Source organism: Mus caroli, chromosome 10 (genome assembly GCF_900094665.2).
Source record: "Mus caroli chromosome 10, CAROLI_EIJ_v1.1, whole genome shotgun sequence".
NCBI classification, from domain to species: domain Eukaryota; kingdom Metazoa; phylum Chordata; class Mammalia; order Rodentia; family Muridae; genus Mus; species Mus caroli.
Window position 1 is genome coordinate 119,443,593 of NC_034579.1, and position 20,957 is coordinate 119,464,549.

General features: G+C 55.1%; 1 protein-coding gene and 1 long non-coding RNA gene across 4 annotated transcripts; one reads left to right on the forward strand and one right to left on the reverse strand.

The window, feature by feature from the left end:
- Positions 1-779: 779 nt before the first annotated feature.
- On the forward strand, positions 780-18,477 carry Agap2 (ArfGAP with GTPase domain, ankyrin repeat and PH domain 2). Of its 3 annotated transcripts, XM_029482280.1 has the most exons (19): positions 4,235-6,103; positions 7,706-7,764; positions 8,304-8,391; positions 8,528-8,613; positions 8,751-8,898; positions 10,401-10,535; positions 10,839-10,948; positions 12,054-12,212; positions 12,568-12,654; positions 12,737-12,841; positions 13,220-13,382; positions 13,530-13,649; positions 14,525-14,653; positions 15,440-15,499; positions 15,726-15,874; positions 15,971-16,061; positions 16,174-16,396; positions 16,492-16,747; positions 16,869-18,477. In XM_029482280.1, the coding sequence occupies exons 1-19, from the start codon at positions 4,954-4,956 to the stop codon at positions 17,109-17,111; spliced, it is 3,561 nt and encodes a 1,186-aa protein (XP_029338140.1). In that variant the 5' UTR covers positions 4,235-4,953; the 3' UTR covers positions 17,112-18,477. The 3 variants fall into 3 exon arrangements, with proteins under 3 accessions (XP_021029741.1, XP_029338140.1, XP_021029740.1); XM_021174082.2 differs by lacking the exons at positions 4,235-6,103; positions 15,440-15,499 and adding an exon at positions 780-954; XM_021174081.2 differs by lacking the exon at positions 15,440-15,499.
- Positions 790-5,079, reverse strand: LOC115032120. Its single transcript, XR_003837753.1, has 3 exons — positions 4,999-5,079; positions 1,196-1,361; positions 790-1,080 (listed from the first exon to the last, which is right to left on the reverse strand). It is a non-coding gene; the product is annotated as an uncharacterized LOC115032120 (long non-coding RNA).
- Positions 18,478-20,957: the final 2,480 nt, after the last annotated feature.

Genomic DNA, 20,957 nt, shown 5'->3' on the forward strand with positions numbered 1-20,957 from the left:
GGTTGTGAGCCACCATGTGGTTGCTGGGATTTGAACTCCTGACCTTCGGAAGAGCAGTCGGGTGCTCTTACCCACTGAGCCATCTCACCAGCCCCGTGTTTTTCTTTTTAAAAAGATTTATTTATTTATTTATTTATTTATTATACGTAAGTATACTGTAGCTGTCTTCAGACACTTTTTCTTCTTTCTCTGGCCCCACTCACTCTGGCCCAAAGATTTACTTACACTGTTGCCGTCTTCAGACACCCCAGAAGAGGGCATCAGATCTCATTACAGATAGTTGTGAGCCACCATGTGGTTGCTGCGATTTGAACTCAGGACCTTTAGAAGAGCAGACAGTGCTCTTAACTGCCGAGCCATCTCTCCAGCCTTGATTTCTGTGTTTCTCTAAGATAAATTTGCAAATCACCAAGAGTATGGATCCTACCTGAAATTCTACTGGGCCACATTCTCCCAGAATCCACGCCCATCTTAATTTGCTACCTCCCACTGAGGCCGTGGGAACCCTTATTAAAGTTGCTCCATTCACCTGACAGAGCAATCATAACTAGGGCTGGCTGTCAGAGCTGAAGGGCCAACGCTAGAGGGGGCAGGAGGTGTAAGAGGTAGTGCAGTGTGGGTTGTGGGTTTGAAGCTCACCAGTCAGGAAGTGAGGCCGACAGACGGAAGGGCGGGCAGGGTCGAGGTGTGTTCTGGGGCACAGCAGAAGGGGCCTTCTGAAGTTTGGGGGTTGTGGGGTCATGGGCTTCGGAACCAGAGGTGGTTGGTAGTCTGGCAAGGCAAGTCTGCGCAACATGCATGCCCAGAGGCAGTTGGCTATAGCCACAGTAAGAGCAGAAGTCAGGCGACATGAGGTGGCCAAGCAAGCTCTGAGCCGACTCAGGAAGCTGGCAGAGAGAGTGAGTGACCCTGAACTCCAAGCTGGCATCCAGGCCTCACTGGACAGCATACGAGGTAAGAGATGCATCAGTCCCTAACTTGGCTGCTTTGGGGACCAGTACAGGACATGGAAATGCTTAGTCGTGTCTTAACAGAGTTTCTGGCTGTTCAGGCATTGACTTCCTAGTTCTTGAGATGGAGCTAGGAATTGGAAAGAAGACATTAGGGGAGATGGAAAAAGACATGGGGGGGGGTATTATTATTCCTTTTCCCAAAGCCCAACTCTGAACAGAGTACGGGTCACTGTGGAACTGACCTTCTTGGCAGCAGAGCGTGGACACACACTGGGGAGACAGACCCGATAGATGGAGTCCCTGTCTGAGGAGTCTAGAACAGGAAGCTGTCGGGGCAGAAGGTTCTGGGACTCGGTAATGTGTTCATTCCCAGGACTCACTAAAGATCAGTGACCTCTTGTTCTCCAGCTGTAGAGAAGCACACACACGGGGGTGGGGGTGGGGTGAGGGGGGTGATACACCACAAAGGATGTCAGGTTCCCAGACACACTAACCCTTAAGACTCCACACTTTATACAGCCGCAGTGCAGCAAGGACCCCAGGACTTGCCTCAGTCCCCTCTCCTTCTGTCTCCCCTTCTTGTCTTCCCCTTGGGTTCCTTCCGTTCTACCTCCTTAGTGCCATTAGAGTAACTGATGACAACACTGGGAGGAAGTGCTGTCATGGCAACAGCATCCGCCATATCCTCCTGCCCACTGTAGCCTTGGATCCTGTGCTGGGGGCCCTGGCAAGTCTGTTCTCCATCCACGAGGCCCAGCACTGAGGAACTGGGGGGCTGTTACACTCCATCCATTTCTGGATTCCCAAGAAGCTGGCTTTCTTGCTTGTGAATTGTGTCAGGGAGAAAGAAGCCCATCCTCCATCAGACCCTGATCATTCCAGTTATCAGACCTCTCTGCTCCCACCTACTTCTTTGGGGAGGGAGTGTCAAAACAAACAAACAAACACCTTCTGACACTAGGGCACAATTTGGAGGCAGGCTTGGTTGATTTAGGGTTTTAGTGGGATAGCTTCCACGCCTCTGTCTTCTCATTACCCATCTGAAGCTAGCGTCTCTTTCAGCTCCAGAACACAAGCCTCTGACAGGAAATACACTTGCATCTTCCCTGATAGCCACAGTGATGAGAAAGGAAGTTCTAGGGAGGCTGGTCCACAGGACTGCCTAGGGGGGAAACTCTAGATTTCACCTTTGTCTGGAACAGCGTGGGGTTGGGACCAGGCAAAGGAATTCTCTTAGTCCTAGAAGAGGGGGGGGGAAGAGCTAGTGTAATAGGGCACCCCAGTGTCCCTAGCACCATAATCTCACAATTTATGAGAACAGAGCAGGACCAGGGTTCTAGAGCAGCCTCGATTACAGAGCAAGTCGTAGACTCAGCTATCCAAAAAGAGAGAAAGAAAGGAAGGAAGAAAGAAAGAAGGGTAAGGAGAGAGTGGAGGCTAATAGACAGTTCTCTGTATCTTTGTGTGTGGTGTGTGTTGCTGGGGATAAAACCTAGGGCCCCCAGGCCTCCTATCACACTAGGCGAGTACTCTACCAGTCCGACGCTATGGGGTTTTTTGGGGGGGTTGTTGTTGTTGTTTTGAGTCTGAATTTGGGTCCTGCTCTCTATCTCAGGCTCCCCTTGGACTCTCTGTGTAGCTCAGGCTGTCCTCAAACTTTGAGCCATCCTCCTGCCTCAGCTTCCTCAAAAGAGAGCACCACCTCACCTGGCAAAGCTGTGCTCTTCCTAAGTAATTTGTTCTCTTCTGAGAAAGAATTCTGTTCACATTAAATATGAAGGCGAGCTGAGACCACTCCACCCCCAAATACTAAAAAGCTAACAATTCCCGTTTATGAAATTGTCTCCTTCATGGAAAAATTAGGGTGGGTCTCCTGCCCTGAGGATGTTTGATGGGCAATCCCTAAAAAAACACCATTGACCTCAAAGATGGGATCTGGGAGAGAGTGGGAATGGGTCTCTGTAGAACAAAAGGACTCCCCACATCCCGGTTCAGCCCCCAACCCTTACCCCCTACCAGGCCGAAGAACACGGTGCTGGCTCCTGCCTCCAAGAGCCGCCCACGGCAGCACTTATTATAGTCTGGGCTGCGTCAAGAGGGTGGGACGCCAAATCAAAGTACCGCGGAGACTCTCCAGATCCTGGGCAGGGGTCTCCAAGGCTTCAGGGAGATCCTTCCTTACAGCATCCCTCCTCCCTCCATGGGGTCTCAGTCTCTCTTCTGCAAGGGCTTAACTGCTCATATTTCTCTGCCCCTCTGGAGGACAAAGCCTTGAACTCTAAAGCCCCCAAAGGGGTGGGGACACAGCACAAATGGTGTCCATTCTCTCTGCCTCCCCACCACCACTACCACACACACACACACACCTGCTGTAAGAACCGGGCTACATAGACCTCAGGACACTGAATGGAAACACCTAAAAGGCTGGCTCCCGCTGGCTCAGCTGAGGGGGTTCCTTGTGTCCAGGGAGCAAAATCCGCCCGCCCCCCCCCCCCGCAGGTGGGTATCCAGGTGTGAGAGTAAGGCCTTCACTAACCAGCGTCCCCTGATTGGTCTCCCACCCATCCTACACACTGATCCCTCCTCTCCGCTTATCCCTGCTGCTGCTTCGAAGGCACTCTTGGAGCTACGGTTGCTATGGAGACTAGATGCATTTTGGAATAGGGGGGGTGTCAGTCGGTAGATGTATTTCTTCCACCTTGAGCTGGGCCTTTGACTCATGCTGCTGATTGGGCTCAGAAGCCCTCAAGCTTCTCCCTTCCAGAGGCAACCTCCCCTCCCCCTTCCTACCCTTCTAAGTTCCTTGTTTGTCCCCATCCCTGGGGACACTTTCCAAGTTCACTTTGGGACAATGAGTTCAAGGCGCAGTGCAAGTACTCAGTATAGGGTGGGAGCGGGGTGGGAGAGGGAGCTGCGTGATGAGAAGGGAAACTCACCCAGGTACCCTGCGAGGGGAAGGGGAAAGGCCCTGGGAAGGGATAGCCCATTTCAGCTTCCCCAGAATTGACGGGGACAAAAAGAGTTCTCTCTGTTCTTGTACCTGTCCAGCCAATAGTTCAGTTTTTTACCTTTGTCCCTAAATGTCACAGTCCAAATTCGTGTCCCCTAACCATGGTGTGAGAAATGAGGGGGCTAGGTAGTTGGTGGAGGTGACTCCAAGTACCAGGAAATCCAGTCCAGGTTTTGGGAGGGAAATCCAGTCCTGGATTTTGTACCGCCCTAGCAGACAGCGGTGGGGGGGGGGGAAGAGATGGGGTGGGGGGGCCCGCGGGCCGCCTCCTCCTCAATGTGAGGGGAGCGCCCGGACACAACGCGCATCCGGACCGAGCCGATCCCGGGCGAACCCCCCCCCCCAGCTACTCTTCTCCAGGATCCACGCCCCTCCCCTCCCAGACCCCAGACCCGTGGGTTCCTATCTCCTCCCGTTCCTCTTTCCTCCTTCACCGCCTCCAATAGCTCCATCCCTAGCATCCTCCCCGTGCTCCTGCGAATCCCCCGCACAGACAGCCCCACTAGTCTCTACCCTCAAGACCCCCCTTTCCCACTGCATCTGCGGCCTCTGCCCATTGAGTCCGCATTCCCGCCCCTGCCTTCCCCTCACCCAAGCTTCTCCCCCAGCCCCCTGTCCCCCTTTCTACCCTCTTTCCCTTCATTCCCATTTGCCCCCACTACTGTCCTCTCCACCCTCCTCCGCCCATCTCAACGCCCCCACCCAGACCGGGGTGCACGATCCGGCGCGCCTCCCTGGAGCAGCACCAAGGTCCCGGGGCTCCAAGGGGGTGGGGGCGCAGGGCGGGGAGCATGGGGAGGGGGCGCCCCATGTGATGGGAGGGGGGCGCAAGAGGAGGCGGCGGAGGCGGCGGCGACAGCGGAGCCGGGCCGGGGGCTCAGAGGGGTCCGGGGGCTGGGGGCAGCGAGCAGGGCGGCCCCATGGCCGGGCCCCCCTGAGGCAGACCCGGGGAGTCCCCTCCCCTCCCCAGCTCGGGGGTCTCCGGGCCCCATGAGCCGGGGCGCGGGCGCGCTTCAGCGCCGGACAACGACCTACCTCATCTCGCTGACCCTGGTCAAGCTCGAGTCGGTACCTCCGCCGCCGCCTTCTCCATCTGCAGCCGCAGCCGGCGCCCCCGGGGCCAGAGGCTCCGAGCCCCGAGATCCTGGCAGCCCCCGAGGCTCGGAGGAACCCGGCAAGAAGCGGCACGAGCGTCTCTTCCACCGGCAGGATGCGCTGTGGATCAGTACCAGCAGCGCGGGCACCGGGGGCGCGGAGCCCCCCGCGCTGTCCCCGGCTCCGGCCAGTCCGGCTCGCCCGGTCTCCCCGGCTCCGGGCCGCCGACTGTCCCTATGGGCCGCCCCTCCGGGACCCCCGCTCTCCGGGGGGCTGAGTCCGGACTCCAAGCCGGGAGGCGCCCCCTCTTCCTCCCGGCGCCCTCTACTCAGCAGCCCGAGCTGGGGGGGTCCGGAACCTGAAGGCCGGACGGGTGGCGGAGTCCCGGGCTCGTCCTCCCCGCATCCTGGCACTGGTAGCCGAAGGCTCAAGGTGGCGCCTCCTCCACCTGCTCCCAAGCCTTTCAAGACCGTGACCACTAGTGGAGCCAAAGCCGGCGGGGGCAAGGGCGCAGGCAGCCGCCTGTCATGGCCCGAAAGCGAGGGCAAACCCAGGGTCAAGGGGTCAAAGAGCACCGCCGGGACTGGAGTTTCTGCCGCTGCGGCCGGCGGGGGAGGGAGCGCTGCAGTCACGACCTCTGGTGGGGTCGGGACTGGGGCTGGAGCCAGAGGGAAGTTGTCCCCTCGGAAAGGCAAGAGTAAGACCTTGGACAATAGTGACTTACACCCAGGACCCAGTGCCGGCTCTCCTCCGCTCACCGTGCCAGCAATCCCAGTTCCAGCCACTTCTGTCACTGCCACCTCCACGCAGCCCCTCGGGCCTGCACCCCCTATCACTCTGGAGCCACCAGCTCCAGGGCTGAAAAGGGGCCGGGAGGGCGGCCGAGCGTCCACTCGTGACCGCAAGATGCTCAAGTTTATCAGCGGTATCTTCACCAAGAGCACAGGAGGGCCTCCCGGTCCAGGGCCCCTTCCCGGACCCCAAGGCTTGTCTTCCAGCAGCGGGTCCAGGGAGCTGCTGGGCCCAGAACTACGCGCCTCCCCTAGTGAGTAGGGAGGGTCAGGGCCTGAGACACCTGATTGCTTACTTGGGATGAGGGGACGCTGTGCAAGAATGGGGGGGGGGGCTTTTCTCTTGGGTGGATGGAGGAAGCAGGCTCCTCTATCAAAGGATGGGGCCAAGGATAGGAAGAGGTCCTGAAGCCAGGAGACTGAGATGGGTGTTTTCCGAGCGAGTCTGTGCTTTCCTGGAGATGATGGCCTTGTTGATGCCAACTGTAGGAAATCCTCCTACAGAAGCCTCAGGCCCCAATCCCAGCCCTGGTTGGATTCTGCAAACAAGGCGATAGGGGCTTTGCTTGTGTTGGAGGGACGATGGAGGTGCAGGGATTGTGGAAGCCTCAGTTTCCCCTGAGTAACTGGCACAGGTGGTGTGGCAGTGACCTTGCTGGCAGCTCCTCGCCAGAGACAGGTCTCCTGGGTTGACAGCGGGCTGGTTGCTTTTCCACGCACTGAAGGTGGATTGGGCGGTTCTTGAACGAGCGGGGGCTGGAACGTGCAGATTTAAATGTGAACTGAGAGGGGGCAGATAGGAAGCCCGGCTTCCCGCACTACCCACCCCCGCCCCACAGCGGCGCCGAAACCCGCCCGGGGCTGACCCCGGAGTGAGGCAGGGGGCGGAACTGCTGCTAAGACAATTCTTATCCTGGGAGACTTGGGAGGCCATACAAGGAGGTCGCCTTATTTATTTAATTTTCCTCCCGAGGGGTGCCTTTATTATTATTTTCTAACTGGTAGAGACAGGCGCGTTGGGAGAGGGGGGTGCGACCGACGACTCGGTTCTGCTCACATTCCCCGGAGGGGAGGCGGGTCTGGAAGCGGGGGCGGCCCCGGGGGGTTTGGCTTCTGAGCGGGTGGGAGCAGATGGCTCCGGATCCCCGAGTTCCCGCCGCAGCTGCGGCGCCCCGGGAACGTCCGGCCAGTGTCAGGCGCGGGGGCTGGACCCGGCGGGTGCAAGGAGAATCTTTTCTCCCCAGGCCTGTGGTTTCTCTCTCTGCTTGGGAATGGAGCGTTACCCCATCGTTCTTTCGGAGGCCATGGAGGTCTAGGCAGAGGAAAACCTAAGTTTTGTCCCCCTTGGGCAATGAACAGGGGTTAGAACTACTTGTACCACTGACCTTGAAAAAGGGCAGGAAAGCACTCACCTATCTTGTGTGAAACGGAGGTGTAAGAAGACCCATTCCATTCTAGGACCCAGGCCTTTCCTCTTGGATCTGCTCCAAGAATGTTGCGGGGGAGTGAGGGGGGACTCTATTCTCTGTAGTGTAGAGAAACTATTGCTAGTAAAGACTTAGTCGGGTCTGGGGCAAGGACCCACGTTTGGGGATGTGTTTAAGGGAGATGCCAACTGAAGTATTTTTGTCTTGCTAGCTCTGTTGCTAAGCAACCACTGAGTGGTGGCAACAGCTGTGGGGAGAGCGGCTGGGATGGGAGGACTGGGGACCACTCAGACCTGAGCCGCTGCAGGCAGGGTCCTCACTCAGAGTTAGGTGAGCCCCTCAGGAAAGAGAGTGGCGGCGGGGGGTGGGGGTGGACAGGAGTCCTCCTAGCCCAGACTCTCCCTTCTTACTGTAGCTTTCCCTTTCCAGAGGCTGTGGTCAATAGCCAGGAATGGACTTTGAGCCGATCAATTCCCGAACTGCGCCTGGTAGGTAGCCCAGTCTTTTGGCTTGCAGGGAAGGTTTACATCTCCCAGGAACTCTTAATTCTCTTGTTTCACTTCGCCTTGTTCCTCTCCATGAAACCAAGAACTCTTTGAGTTTAGCATCAGTGTAGTATTGAGGGATCTGCTCCATACATATTCACGCTTCTCTAGTCACTTTCAGTTTGTCCCAGGCTTCTCATTTCTAGCTTAAAACAAACAAACAAACAAACAAACAAAACCTCTTGGTGTTCTGTTGCCTAGAACTGGGCAAATGCAGTTAACGCCTAGACCTAAGCCTTGCTACACAAACGTGTTTAATGTGTGATTAAGCAACACACACAGCAAACTAGGCATTGCTCAGTTTGTGGGTCTGCTTCAGCTGTGGAACCATTTCTTACCGTGGCATTCCCCACTCTTCTCAGTTGACTGGAAGCTCTGAAGGTCCTTTGATGGCTTGACACTGCCCAGTCCTGGTCATGAACAGACCCAACATCTTACCCTTTGGTAACTCCTACTGTCTCTGTGCCACGTCTCTCCTCTAGGGTGTGCTGGGTGATGTCAGGAGTGGGAAGTCGTCCCTCATCCATAGATTCCTCACGGGTTCATACCAGGTGCTGGAGAAGACTGAGAGTAAGTCCTCAGGAGCTACAGTCAGCTAAGGCTGGGAGCTAGTGCCTGGGCAGGTACCATGATGGCACTCAAGGCCCAGGGACTGTGAGGAGGTCTGGTGAGCAGCCCTCTGACCCATTAAACTTCTTCTGGGCAGGTGAGCAGTACAAAAAGGAGATGCTAGTGGATGGGCAGACCCACCTGGTGCTGATCCGAGAGGAAGCAGGGGCACCCGATGCCAAGGTGAGGCAGTGGCGACAGCAGGCTGGCTAGGGTCAGTATTCAGAAGCACTCATTCCCTGGCTTGCTAGGAGATCCTGAATGGTACCCAGAGGGAGTGGGCCTGTGTGACCCCTGTTTGCTTTCTCGTCCCCTGCAAGTTCTCAGGCTGGGCAGATGCTGTGATCTTCGTCTTCAGCCTGGAGGATGAGAGCAGCTTCCAGGCTGTGAGCCGTCTCCATGGGCAGCTGAGCTCCCTCCGGGGAGAGGGGCGAGGAGGTCTGGCCCTGGCTCTGGTTGGAACCCAAGGTAAGGAGAGGACGTGGAAGCCCTGCTTGTAGAGGAGGGTGAAGGGTAGATAAGTACTGCCCACCATGATTGATAATTTGGAAGGTGTCTGGCTGCCTATTTAGATTCCAGCATCCCTCTAGAGGGAGCCTGATGCCCAAATAAGGAAGTAATGAACAAACAAACTCCCCAAGGTCTGAGCAGAGAAGGGAGGACAGCCTGAGAGGGCAGGACAGCTGTAATGGCCATCTCTGTCCCCCTCTGGAAATGTTACCTACCCCCGTGTTCACATTGCCATTTCTGACACCATTACCGTGGAACACACAGAAAATGTCAAGTCCTGGTGTGGATAGAAAGCCCTTCCCTTCAGCTGGGTCAGGCTGACACTGTTTAAAAGAAATTTCTCTGCAAACAAGGGACTACGGAGGAAAGCAGGTAAACAGAACACTAAGTTCTCCTAGCAGGAGCTCAGAAGCACTTAGGGTGTCACTAGCCAGCTCTGCCCGGCTGGCAGGATGCTCCGTGTGGCCGCACATGCCACTGCAGGCACAGGCCTCCACCTGTCTCTTGCCTCCTGGTTTCTGACTGGAGAAGGAACAGCCCACCTGTTACCTATAGGCGTTCACCTCTCCTTGTTCTCCCTCTGGTTCAGGATGGATGTTTATCACCTGTGAGTCTCAGCTATCATCAGGAAACTTCAACTCAACCTCTGGAGTTTTGCCTGGAAACACACACATACACACAGAGACAAACACACACACACACACATACCACACACATGGGGGGGCAGACACACATACACATACACACAAACAGAAACACACACACATACCTCACACATAGGTGGAGACAGACAGACATACACATACACACACACACAAAGGACAGAAAGACACACTCACATGGGGGGACGGTCATACTTACATATACACACAAACAGAAAGACACATGCACACATACCACACACATGGGGGGAGATAGACAGACAGATAGACACACACACACAAATAGAAAGACACATGCACACACATACCACACACATGGGGGGAGACAGACAGACAGATAGACAGACACATACACACAAACAGAAAGACACGTGCACATACACATCACACACATGGGGGTGGAAGACAGACATACAGACATACACATACACACAAACAGAAAGACACACACACACCCACACGAACAGAAAGACACACCACACCACACATGTGGGGGGCAGGCAGCCATATACACATATATACAAACAGAAACACACACACACATACACAGAGAGAAACAGACAGACAGACCCACAAGCAGACAGACAGGCATACACACAGAGACAGAAATCAACCTAACTTGGGCTTGGCCCAGAACTCACAAAGGGGTGTGGACACTAACAGACCACTTGAGGACAGATGGTCTCCCACACTCTAGCTTTGGGAGGTCTAGCCTGGGCTCCACACAGGTGGCAGAGGGAATCATGAACAGAGAAGGAAGAGTACCTTGCCAGCCCTGCCCCTTTCCTGTCCTCCTAGACAGGATCAGTGCGTCGTCTCCTCGAGTGGTGGGTGATGCTCGAGCCAGGGCTCTGTGCACAGACATGAAGCGCTGCAGCTACTACGAGACCTGCGCAACCTATGGGCTCAATGTGGACCGGGTCTTCCAGGAGGGTGAGCAAGCGTGGGAGTCTCAGCGTGTGATGGGGAAATCGAGAGAGCCTGTGATATCCTGGAGACCCAGTATCCAGTTCTGTGTTTCCCAGTGACAGGAAATTGGCCTCTGGGAGAGAGGAGGGGTCTGGGAACCTATAGAGAGTTGTATTAATTTACAGATGCGTTCTGGGCTGGAGAATCTGTTTAGGCATAGATAGGCTCTGGTGACAAGGAAGTCGGGGCTATTTTATGGCCTGGGTACTTCTCAGAGGTGGCCGTGGGGACCTGTCCAGTGATTCCTCCAATTCCCTGTCCCTTCAGTGGCCCAGAAGGTGGTGACCTTGCGCAAACAACAACAACTCCTGGCTGCTTGCAAATCCCTGCCTAGCTCGCCAAGCCATTCAGCTGCGTCTACTCCTGTAGCTGGGCAGGTGAGCTGGGGTGTCTGGGACTGGTACCAAATTCAGAAGTGAAGAAGTGGGTGGGATTAGAAAGTAATGTTGAGGTCTGTCGAGATGGCTCAGCGGGTAAGAGCACACTGACTGCTCTTCCGAAGGTCCTGAGTTCAAATCCCAGCAACTACATGGTGGCTCCCAACCACCCGTAATGAGATCTGACTTCCTCTTCTGGTGCGTCTGAAGACAGCAGCAGTGTAGTTAATAGTAAATAAATCTTTGGGCAGGGACTGAGTGAGTGGAGTTGAACAGAGCGAGTGAGGCTGACCAGAGAGAGCAGAGGTCCTAAAATTCAGTTCCCAACAACCACACGAAGGCCACAACTATCTGTACAAATACAGTGTACTCTCATACATAAAAGAAATAATCTTTACAAAAGAAAAAAGGAAGAAAAAAAAAGAAAGTAACATTGAGGTCTGGCAGAGGTGGCACACGCCTTTAATTCCAGCACTTAGGAGGCAGAGGCAGGCAGGTCTGTGAGTTCAAGGCCAACAGAGTGAACTCCAGGACAGCCAGGGCTACATAGAGAAACACTGTCTTGAAAAACCAAAGCCAAGAAAGAAAGTAGCATCGAACTGAAAAATCAGCCAGGCTTGAGGTGCCAATTACAAAGTCTCTAAGCAAGTCAGCTTCCCTCCTCAGGCTTCCTCAGGCTTTCCACACTGTCCCATGGCGTGATACTCAGGAGGTCAAACTTCACAAAACTTAAAGCAGTGTGGCAGTGCTGGGGGAAATTTGTGTTGCTGATGTCACACAATGAGTAATGATGTAATGGTGATGGTAGGGAATGATGTTAGCAGTAATGAGTAGTGATGGAATGGTCATGGTAGGGAATGATGTCAGCAGGAATGAGTAATGATGTAATGGTCATGGTAGGGAATGATGTCAGCAGGAATGAGTAGTGATGTAATGGTGATGGTAGGGAATGATGTCAGCAGGAATGAGTAGTGATGGAATGGTCATGGTAGGGAATGATGTCAGCAGGGATGAGCAATGATGTAATGGTCATGGTAATCAATGACGTCACCTTAGGTTGGTGGGCACCGATGTTAGCTTAACCGACTCCTCCATGTACCCCCAGGCGAGTAACGGGGGCCACACTAGCGACTACTCATCTTCCCTCCCATCCTCACCCAACGTCGGACACCGGGAGCTCCGAGCTGAGGCAGCTGCGGTGGCTGGGTTGAGTACCCCAGGGTCCTTACACAGAGCAGCCAAGCGACGGACCAGCCTCTTTGCGGTATTGACCATGCTAACCCCCTTTCCTTCTGTGCCATTGCCTTCCTGTCATCCTCCAGACCTCTCTGTTGGGCTCCTCCTCTTCACTACCCTGCCATCTTTTTTTTTTTTTTTTTTAAAGATTTATTTATTTATTTATTATATGTAAGTACACTGTAGCTGTCTTCAGACACTCCAGAAGAGGGAGTCAGATCTTGTTACAGATGGTTGTGAGCCACCATGTGGTTGCTGGGATTTGAACTCCTGACCTTCGGAAGAGCAGTCGGGTGCTCTTACCCACTGAGCCATCTCACCAGCCCCTACCCTGCCATCTTATGTCCTCCCCGTCCTCTGGCTAATTCCAGTTATCATTCCAGAACCGTCGGGGCAGCGATTCTGAGAAGCGGAGCTTAGACAGCCGGGGAGAGACCACAGGGAGTGGGCGAGCCATCCCCATCAAACAGGTAAAAAGGTTCGGGAGCTGAAGAAAGGGTCAAAGGTTCTTGACTGGCTTTTCCCTAACACGTCTTCTGCCCTGTTCTCCAGAGCTTCCTGCTAAAACGAAGTGGCAATTCCTTGAACAAAGAATGGAAGAAGAAATATGTGACCTTGTCCAGCAATGGCTTCCTACTCTACCACCCCAGCATTAATGTGAGTAGCGGAGACAGTCATACTGGGAAACCCTGATGTATGCTCCGTTTTTTATATGTCTCTGACTAGTCCTCAGTTCTAGGAGACTTTAATCCAGGCCTCTTAGGGTCATGAAGCAAGTTTAGAGCCCACAACCTGTCTATGCTGGGGAGGCAGATTCACTGCCCCCAATGTAGTCTGGTGGGACAGTACTAAGGGTGAGCCTGTCGCTGTCTGGCCATTCAGAGAGTGTTTCCAGACCAAGTCTGACAGGACTACTCCCTACACGTTCTTCTCAACCCAGTCAGCTCACAAACCTCCTCTCTATCCCATATTACTACCTAACATTCAGTACTCCAAAAGACCAGAGACCCACACCCCAGCCCTGTACCTCCACAGGACTACATCCACAGTACACATGGCAAAGAGATGGACTTGTTACGAACAACGGTCAAAGTCCCAGGCAAGCGGCCCCCAAGGGCTATCTCTGCTTTCGGCCCCTCAGCCAGCATCAACGGGTTGGTCAAGGATATGAGCACCGTCCAGATGGGTGAAGGCCCTGGTAAGTGGGGTCCATGACAAGGGGGCAGGGAAGGAGGCAGGGACAGAAGAGAGCAGTGGGGAGATGGAGGAGCTGGTGTGGGGTGGGGGCTGATAGAGGGTAGGGAGACAGGTTCACTGACAGCTCCTTTCCATCTCCTTCCCACAGAAGCTTCTACTCCCATGCCAAGCCCCAGCCCTAGCCCCAGTTCCCTGCAGCTTCCAACAGACCAGACATCCAAGCACCTCTTGAAGCCAGACCGGAATTTGGCCCGTGCCCTTAGCACAGGTCAGTGTGATCTCCCTTCATTTGCTGGCTTCCAGATCCAAATGGGATGTGTGTGTGTGGGGTGTGTGTGTGTGTGTGTGTGTGTGTGTGTGTGTGTGTGTGTGATGTAAGATGGAGGTTTAGCGAGGGACCACAGGAATGTCGGGTGAGTGGCACCAAGCTCATATGCAGTGAGTCTGCCTGCCTGAGCTCAGGTTGCTGGTTTGACTTGACATGTGGGCAAGGTATTCCACCTGTTCCCACTTCAGCTTCCATCCTACAGGAAGTGTTTCCAAGGCAGTGGTTCTTAACCTGTGGGTCACAACCTCTCTCTCCAAAGATATTTACATTACGATTCATGACACTAGCAAAATTACCGTTATGGAGTAGCAACAAAAGTAATTTTATGGTTGAGGGATCACCACAGCATGAGGAACTGTATTAAACGGTTACAGCATCAGGAAGGCTGAGAAACCTGCTCGAAGTGTTAGTTTACAGATGGAGGACTTTGGTCAGCACATAGTCAGCCATCAGTGTTTGAAATATATAGATATAGATATATAAAAACAGGAAGTAACATTGTGATAAATGTTCCTTGCAACAATGTATCTGATCAAGATTATTATCCATATTTTAGGAGTGAAAAAAACCGAGGCTCAGAAGATTAACTTGCTCAGGGTTGGAGGCTAGTGAGCGGCACACTTGATCACTGAGTACAGATCTAATTTCGAAGTGCTCAGTCACCTGCCCGCCTTTTCGGGAATGATCCAGGGAGGCCTCTTGGATAGGGACAGCTGGGGAGGGATACCCTAAAATGCCAGTTAGTTCAGGGCAGGATACAAACTATAGGGGAGTCTATGGAAGGGCAACTGAGGCACTGTGTCCCCCTCCCTAAGACTGTACCCCATCTGGAGATCTGAGTCCCCTGAGTCGGGAACCCCCACCTTCACCCATGGTGAAGAAGCAGAGGAGGAAGAAACTGTCCACGCCTTCTAAGACTGAAGGCTCGGCTGTGCAAGCTGAAGGTGAGGCTGTGGTGGGTAGTTCCACTACCACTCTGGACCCCTCCTCCCCTGTACCCGAACCCCTGACCTAGCTCCTGCAGAGCAGGATAAGTCCTGAGCTGAGTGCTTGACTCTCATTACCTCTGCACATAACTGTGTGGGAAGACGGATGGACAGCAACCAGTTCTTGTCCGTCCAGTCCCCAGCCCTGTTCTTTTCCTGACCTCTAGTCCCTGCCCATGTCTACACTTCTGACCCCATCCTCTGCACTCACATCTAGTTCTGCAGCCCCTGAACTCAGTGTCCCTACTGACTCCCCCAACCCCTACTCTCATTCTCACCTATGAATGGCAGGTTCCTCCAAGAACCCTTCATCACTGATCCCTAAGCTCCCCCCCCCCAATCCCTATCCCTGTTCTGCTGACTTCTGAGCCCCAGGGCCCCCATCCCAGCCTCTTGCCCCCTTTCCTACTGTCCACACAAATTCTGACACCCCTTCCCCCACTGAGAGCAGGTTTCTCTCTGGTCACAGTCCCTGCCCCCCTGCCCTGTCCTCCTCCGGGTGCTTGGACCCAGGTTCCAGACCTGCCTATTCTCACGGCTCTTGGCTTCCGCTCCACTCTGCTCCGGGGCCACTGACTTCAGTTCTGCTTTCTCTCCCCATCTGTCTGTCCTGCTTTGTCTCTGGCACTCTCTGTCACTGTCTGTCTGTCTCTCTCTCCATCTGCCTTCTTCTCTTCTTGGTCTCTCTCTCTCTTTCTGTTTGCTCTTCATTCTGTCTCTATCTTCTTCGCTTCGGGAAACCAGCCAAGCGCAAAATGTGGAAACTAAAATCCTTTGGTAGTTTAAGAAATATTTATAAAGCAGGTAACAAGTGGGAGCCGGGAGGGGTGCTCAGCTGGGGTGCAGAGGGGTGGGGGGGCCCTGCCTCTCCCTGCATGTGCTCGGGCTTCCTGCTATTTCCCACCCTCTGCTCCCCCTTCCTTCTACTGTCCCCCTCCTAAGGGCTACAAGGACATCAGGGAGGAAGGGTTTGGGGGAAGGCCTCCTGCTTGAACTCTGCCCCTCATGACCTCTCCATCCACCCACCCAGAGGAAAACTTTGAGTTCCTGATCGTGTCCAGCACTGGTCAGACGTGGCACTTTGAGGCAGCCAGCTTCGAGGAGCGGGATGCTTGGGTTCAGGCCATTGAGAGTCAGATCCTGGCCAGTCTGCAGTGCTGTGAGAGCAGCAAGGTCAAGGTAACGGATTTGATGCTATGGATGGAGGTTAGCAGGAGAGGCTGGGGGGAGGGTCAGAGGTACGCTGTGCCAGCGCTAACTTCAATTCCTCTGCAGCTGCGCACTGACAGCCAAAGCGAAGCTGTGGCCATCCAGGCGATCCGCAACGCAAAGGGAAACTCGACCTGTGTGGACTGTGGAGCTCCCAGTGAGTGCAAGGGCACCGCTGAGGGAATTGGAGGGTGGGGTCCCAGAGTAAGGAGTTAGCTGCAGTTCGATGAATGGTGGGGTGTCTGTCTTACTGTTGCATCGTGTCCCAGACCCCACGTGGGCCAGTTTGAATCTGGGCGCACTCATCTGCATCGAGTGTTCTGGCATCCACCGGAACCTGGGCACACACCTGTCCCGAGTGCGTTCGCTGGATTTGGATGACTGGCCGCGGGAGCTGACCCTGGTGCTGACGGCCATTGGCAACGACACAGCCAACCGCGTGTGGGAGAGCGACACTCGAGGCCGTGCCAAGCCTACACGGGACTCTTCGCGGTAAGGATGGAGGATCAGCGTGAGGGTGTACGATTCCTGGGAGGTCCGGATAAGAGGTCCCTTATAACTCTTTTCCTTGGTCCCTGGTGCTGCAGGGAGGAGCGTGAGTCGTGGATTCGCGCCAAGTATGAGCAGCTGCTGTTCCTGGCGCCTCTGGGCACCACGGAGGAGCCGCTGGGCCGCCAACTGTGGGCCGCTGTGGAGGCCCAGGACGTGGCCGCCGTTCTGCTGCTTCTGGCCCACGCGCGACATGGGCCGCTCGACACCAGCGTGGAGGACCCGCAGCTTCGCTCGCCGCTGCACTTGGCAGCCGAGCTCGCCCACGTTGTCATTACACAGCTGCTGTTGTGGGTACGTGAGCGGAGAGGTAGGGAAAGGGAGCCTGAAGGTGGGCTTGGAGGCGTCGGGTGGGCAACATGTGGGTGGAGGTCCCCTGGATGGTGCGTGGTCACACGACATTTTCCTCCTGCAGTATGGCGCAGACGTGGCGGCCCGCGATGCGCAAGGCCGCACGGCACTGTTCTACGCCCGCCAAGCTGGCAGCCAGCTGTGTGCAGACATCCTTCTCCAGCATGGCTGCCCGGGAGAGGGCGGCAGCACGGCCACCACGCCCAGCGCGGCCACCACCCCCAGCATTACCGCCACGCCCAGCCCGAGGCGTCGGAGCAGCGCTGCCAGCTTGGGCCGCGTGGACACCACGATCGCGCTGGTATAGTTGCCCAGCAGCGGGAGAGACACCCCCCACCCCCGCGCGGGCCGGGCACGACTACACCGGGTGGACCGTTGGACAGATGCACCCACTCACCTCTCCAGTCCGCACCCCGCCCCACGGGAGCACTTTCTACCCCCACGAGGGCACAGCCCCGCACGCCTCCCAGGAGACACAAACTCACCTCCCTCTCCCCAGTGAGGCATGGAGACCCTAGCTCATCACGCCCCTACTTCACAGCTTCCTTACTTGGATTGCCCTGGGTCTACCTGCTGGGTGTTTGTAGGTGGGCACTCCCTTGCAGCTATTCCGGGCTCCAAGGTGTTTGGACTTGCTGGCTTGTGCCCCCCCTAGGGGCGGGGAAAAGATCCAATCCTGCCTGCGTTCTACAATCGGGTGGCGGGAGCCGAATCCCAGGCTGGCTCCTGGGGCAACTCCACGCCAGAGGGAGGGGTTAGTACATGGAAGACTAGCCCTGAGACTTGGGACCAATTTGGGGACCCCACCCCTTCCATGCTAATCTCACTGCCCAGTGAGGGGGGAGGGTAGCGAGGGGCAGGACCCCTGCTGCCCATGGAGGTGGAGGGGTCCCCAACCCTTTCCGTGAAAGGGACCATGAGGAGTGGAAATCAGATATCCCCCCTCTACCTATCTTATGAATGGAAGCTAAAGAGCCAGGGGGAGCCGAGAGCCTGGGTCCTTCCCCTTAAGATCATGGGGTAGAGGGAGAAGGATTGGAACAGGAGGTGACTAGAGAGGGGCCTTGTAATTTATTGCTTTGTTCCCCAACATGGGGATGGGGTGGGTAGGGGCGAGGGGAGGGCATTTCAGGGTAGGGGAAGCCAGGGGTGGGCAGGGGTGGGGTGGGGTGGGGGTGCTCTCGGGTTGTGTCTGTGACCGTGACTGCGTACCTGTGACTGTGCAGCGCCCGTGGTGATCTGGGGTAGGGGGCACCCCTACAACGGGACCCCTCCCCCATAATCCTTTCTGTCCAGCCCCTCTCTCCCTGGAGCAGCTCCAGGTCCGTTTTTTCTATCCTTTGCTCCCTCCCAGCCAGGGCTGAGAGGGTGTGTAGTGGCTGGGAGGACTTTAAGGTCCTGGCCCCCATCCCCAGAAAGGGAGAGGTGGTGTGGACCTCTCTGGCCTAGCCCTGCCACCCTTAGTCAGCCTGGCTTTGGGCTGTCTGTGTCAGTGGTTTCCGGTCTTTTTTTTTTTCTTTTCTTTTCTTTTCTTTTTTTCCTGGCTAAAATATTTTGCAAAAGACCAGGTAATTGGGGAGTGGAGTGAAGAGGGGGCAGGGGTTACCTCCCCTCACCTCCAAAGCAGGTGGTGTGAATCTTAACAGCAATTAAAGAGCAAGTGATTTTGTCTAGGGGGTGAGATGCTGGTCTGTTATTCAACAGGTAGGTGAGGGTGTGGTCTCCATGTTGGGGATGGGAAAGGGTTAAGCAGAAGTTCTGTTTTCTGGGCTGGGGCTAAGACAGCACCCATGGGCACAGAGGTAGTTCCAGCTTTGTACAACAACCCTGGGTTTATGAGGTAGGAGCAACAGTGGGAACCCAAGAGCAGATGTTAGATGCACATTTGATGCTGAGCCTGGGAAGGAGTTGAAGCCTGGTGTTTGGAGAAAGAGGACAGGCCTCGGGAGTTGAGGACTGAGAAAGTGGGGTTGTTGGGCAAGTGAACCCAGTGGCCTCTTAGTGTTGAGGGGACCCCTGTAAGTGCAGTGACCCTGGGGAAGAGTGCTGTCCTGGGGAAGATGCTTTGGTCACTAGGCAACAGAGCTGATGGAGGTGGGACACTAGGGACTGAAGGGGCAAAAGATTTCCCAACCATTCGCAGGCCCAAAGGTCCACAAGGTCCAGGTATTTGCTCACTTTTATTGTTGCAGGGTCACCTGGTCATGGTGGCCTGGGTCATAGTATGGCAGCTTGCACATAGCCAGCCTTGCCTTTTGTGTGTAGAAGCTGTAAGCACCAGGCCTGATAAAGGCTCAGCCAGGGTGGTACTGGGCTAGTGGCTAGAGCAGGTTGGGTCCCCACCTGCTATCATCGACCCTGAGGAGTCAGTTGGTGGTACCGGCGTCTTTGGATAGGGTTGGTTCTAAGTGTCCTCTAAAGTGTTCACTGTAGATGTGCCAGTGAGCTGACACAGTCTGGTCAGACCTCCAGAAACAGGTCTCATCTGGAGGCTGTTCTGCAGAGCTCCTGGCTGGGTAACCACCTAGCACATCAGCATGACCCAGGGAGGAGTGGTAGAGAAGGACAAAGTGAGGAAGACCTGGCAGATCTCACTGCCTGTGAGCCGAGACCTTGATTCCCCCCTACAGCATCGCCCACCTTCCCTTCTAGCAAAAGCTCACACCCTTCCTTAGAAGCTCAGTGTGTTCGGATCTGGGGAGGAAACAAGGACCTTGGGGGACAGAGTCACTTGTCAGGGGAACCACAGGCCAGCGGAAGAGGGTCAGGATTGTCAGCAAACTCTACCACCAACTAGTTGATTTACTTTAATGGGTGACATTAGCTTTGTGGGGAATGACAAGATTTCAAGCTCCCTAGACTGGGGCCGAGGAGGAGGGGTGGGTGGCCCTGGACAGGCACGGGCAAGCTGCTGCTCCTTCAGTACCCACACAGCCCCTCCTCGGCAGCCGTGCACCTCTCTACCCTCTTCTGGATGCCATCCCCTCCCCCACAACACACACACCTGCTGTTCTGTTCCTTTTGTTTGCCTTGGCATAGCGGAGGCTGACTGATCATCGTGGAAATTTTGCCAAAAGTCAAAAGAAGAGGAAAAAAGGAATGTATTGTTGACAGTTCAGATTGACCCAGTGAAGCCAGGTTTCTGCTTTCTGACCGCGCTGAGTCCACTGCTGCAGCCTGGTCCTTTGTCAGTCTGGGGGGTGTGTCCTGTAACTTGGCAGCAGTTTTTGGGATCCTCTGGGACTTGCCTCCACATTTGCATCCTACTCAGAGGATGCTTTGTGAGATGAGGGAGGACTGGTGACACTCACCCTCATTACTGAAATAACCGTTTCACTCTTCTGGAGATGGCAGGGCATGTTGTCTTCAGTCCCTTTCCTGTAGTGAGCCCCTTTTGTCTCCAGCTGGGGGCCCAAAAGGGAAACTTTATCTTGACTGTCCTGAGGACCCACTACCTTGAGAGAGGACATAGGGGCAGGAGGGACCCACAGCTGCCTTGGCAGTCAGGCCCGCCTGTCTCTGGAATACTGTGACAATGGCTTGTGGGCAGCAGCCTGGTCATGACAGTAGGTGGAGTTTTCCAGGGAATGGTAAATAATCCGGGGGAGGGGGGTTAGCTGACAGGTGGAATCTGGAATATGCTGCAGGAAGGAAGATGCCCCAGGTGGGTGTGGGAGGGCCTCTGTGGTACACAGTTTGGCTTTCAGGATGTAAGGAAGGAGAGGATTAGGAAAGATTTGCTTGAAGTGACTGGTTGGGCACGACTCAGCAGTACAGGGCTCACCTCATACATGTGAGCCCCTGGGATAGTAATGGATAATGAGAGGAGGGACCAGAGGTCTCCTGTAGCTTTGCCACAGCTTTTAGGGTCCTCTGAGACTTGGCTCCAAATCCTTATCCTTTCAGAGGCTTGTAAGATGACTGCAGAGCAGAGCAGAGACTGTGACTCTCCGCCAGGCCTCCGGAGACTGGTGCCTGGTCAGCTTACCCAGGAGAAAACAGCATCTCTCCATACCGTAGGGCATTGGTCAGCTGTCCTGGTCGCCTCTAGTGTACTCCAGGCACACTGACATTTTCCGGGAAACGTTTAGCAAGCAGGATCGGCACCCTGAGCTGCTCTGACCTGATTGCCCTCCCCACAGAGCCTGATGGC

Coding starts and splice junctions, on each gene's coding strand:
- Agap2 (XM_029482280.1), top strand. CDS start 4,954: ATGAGCCGGGGCGCGGGCGCGCTTCAGCGCCGGACAACGACCTACCTC. Junction 16,062..16,173: donor TGTGGACTGTGGAGCTCCCA/GTGAGTGCAAGG, acceptor ATCGTGTCCCAG/ACCCCACGTGGGCCAGTTTG. Junction 16,397..16,491: donor CCTACACGGGACTCTTCGCG/GTAAGGATGGAG, acceptor CTGGTGCTGCAG/GGAGGAGCGTGAGTCGTGGA.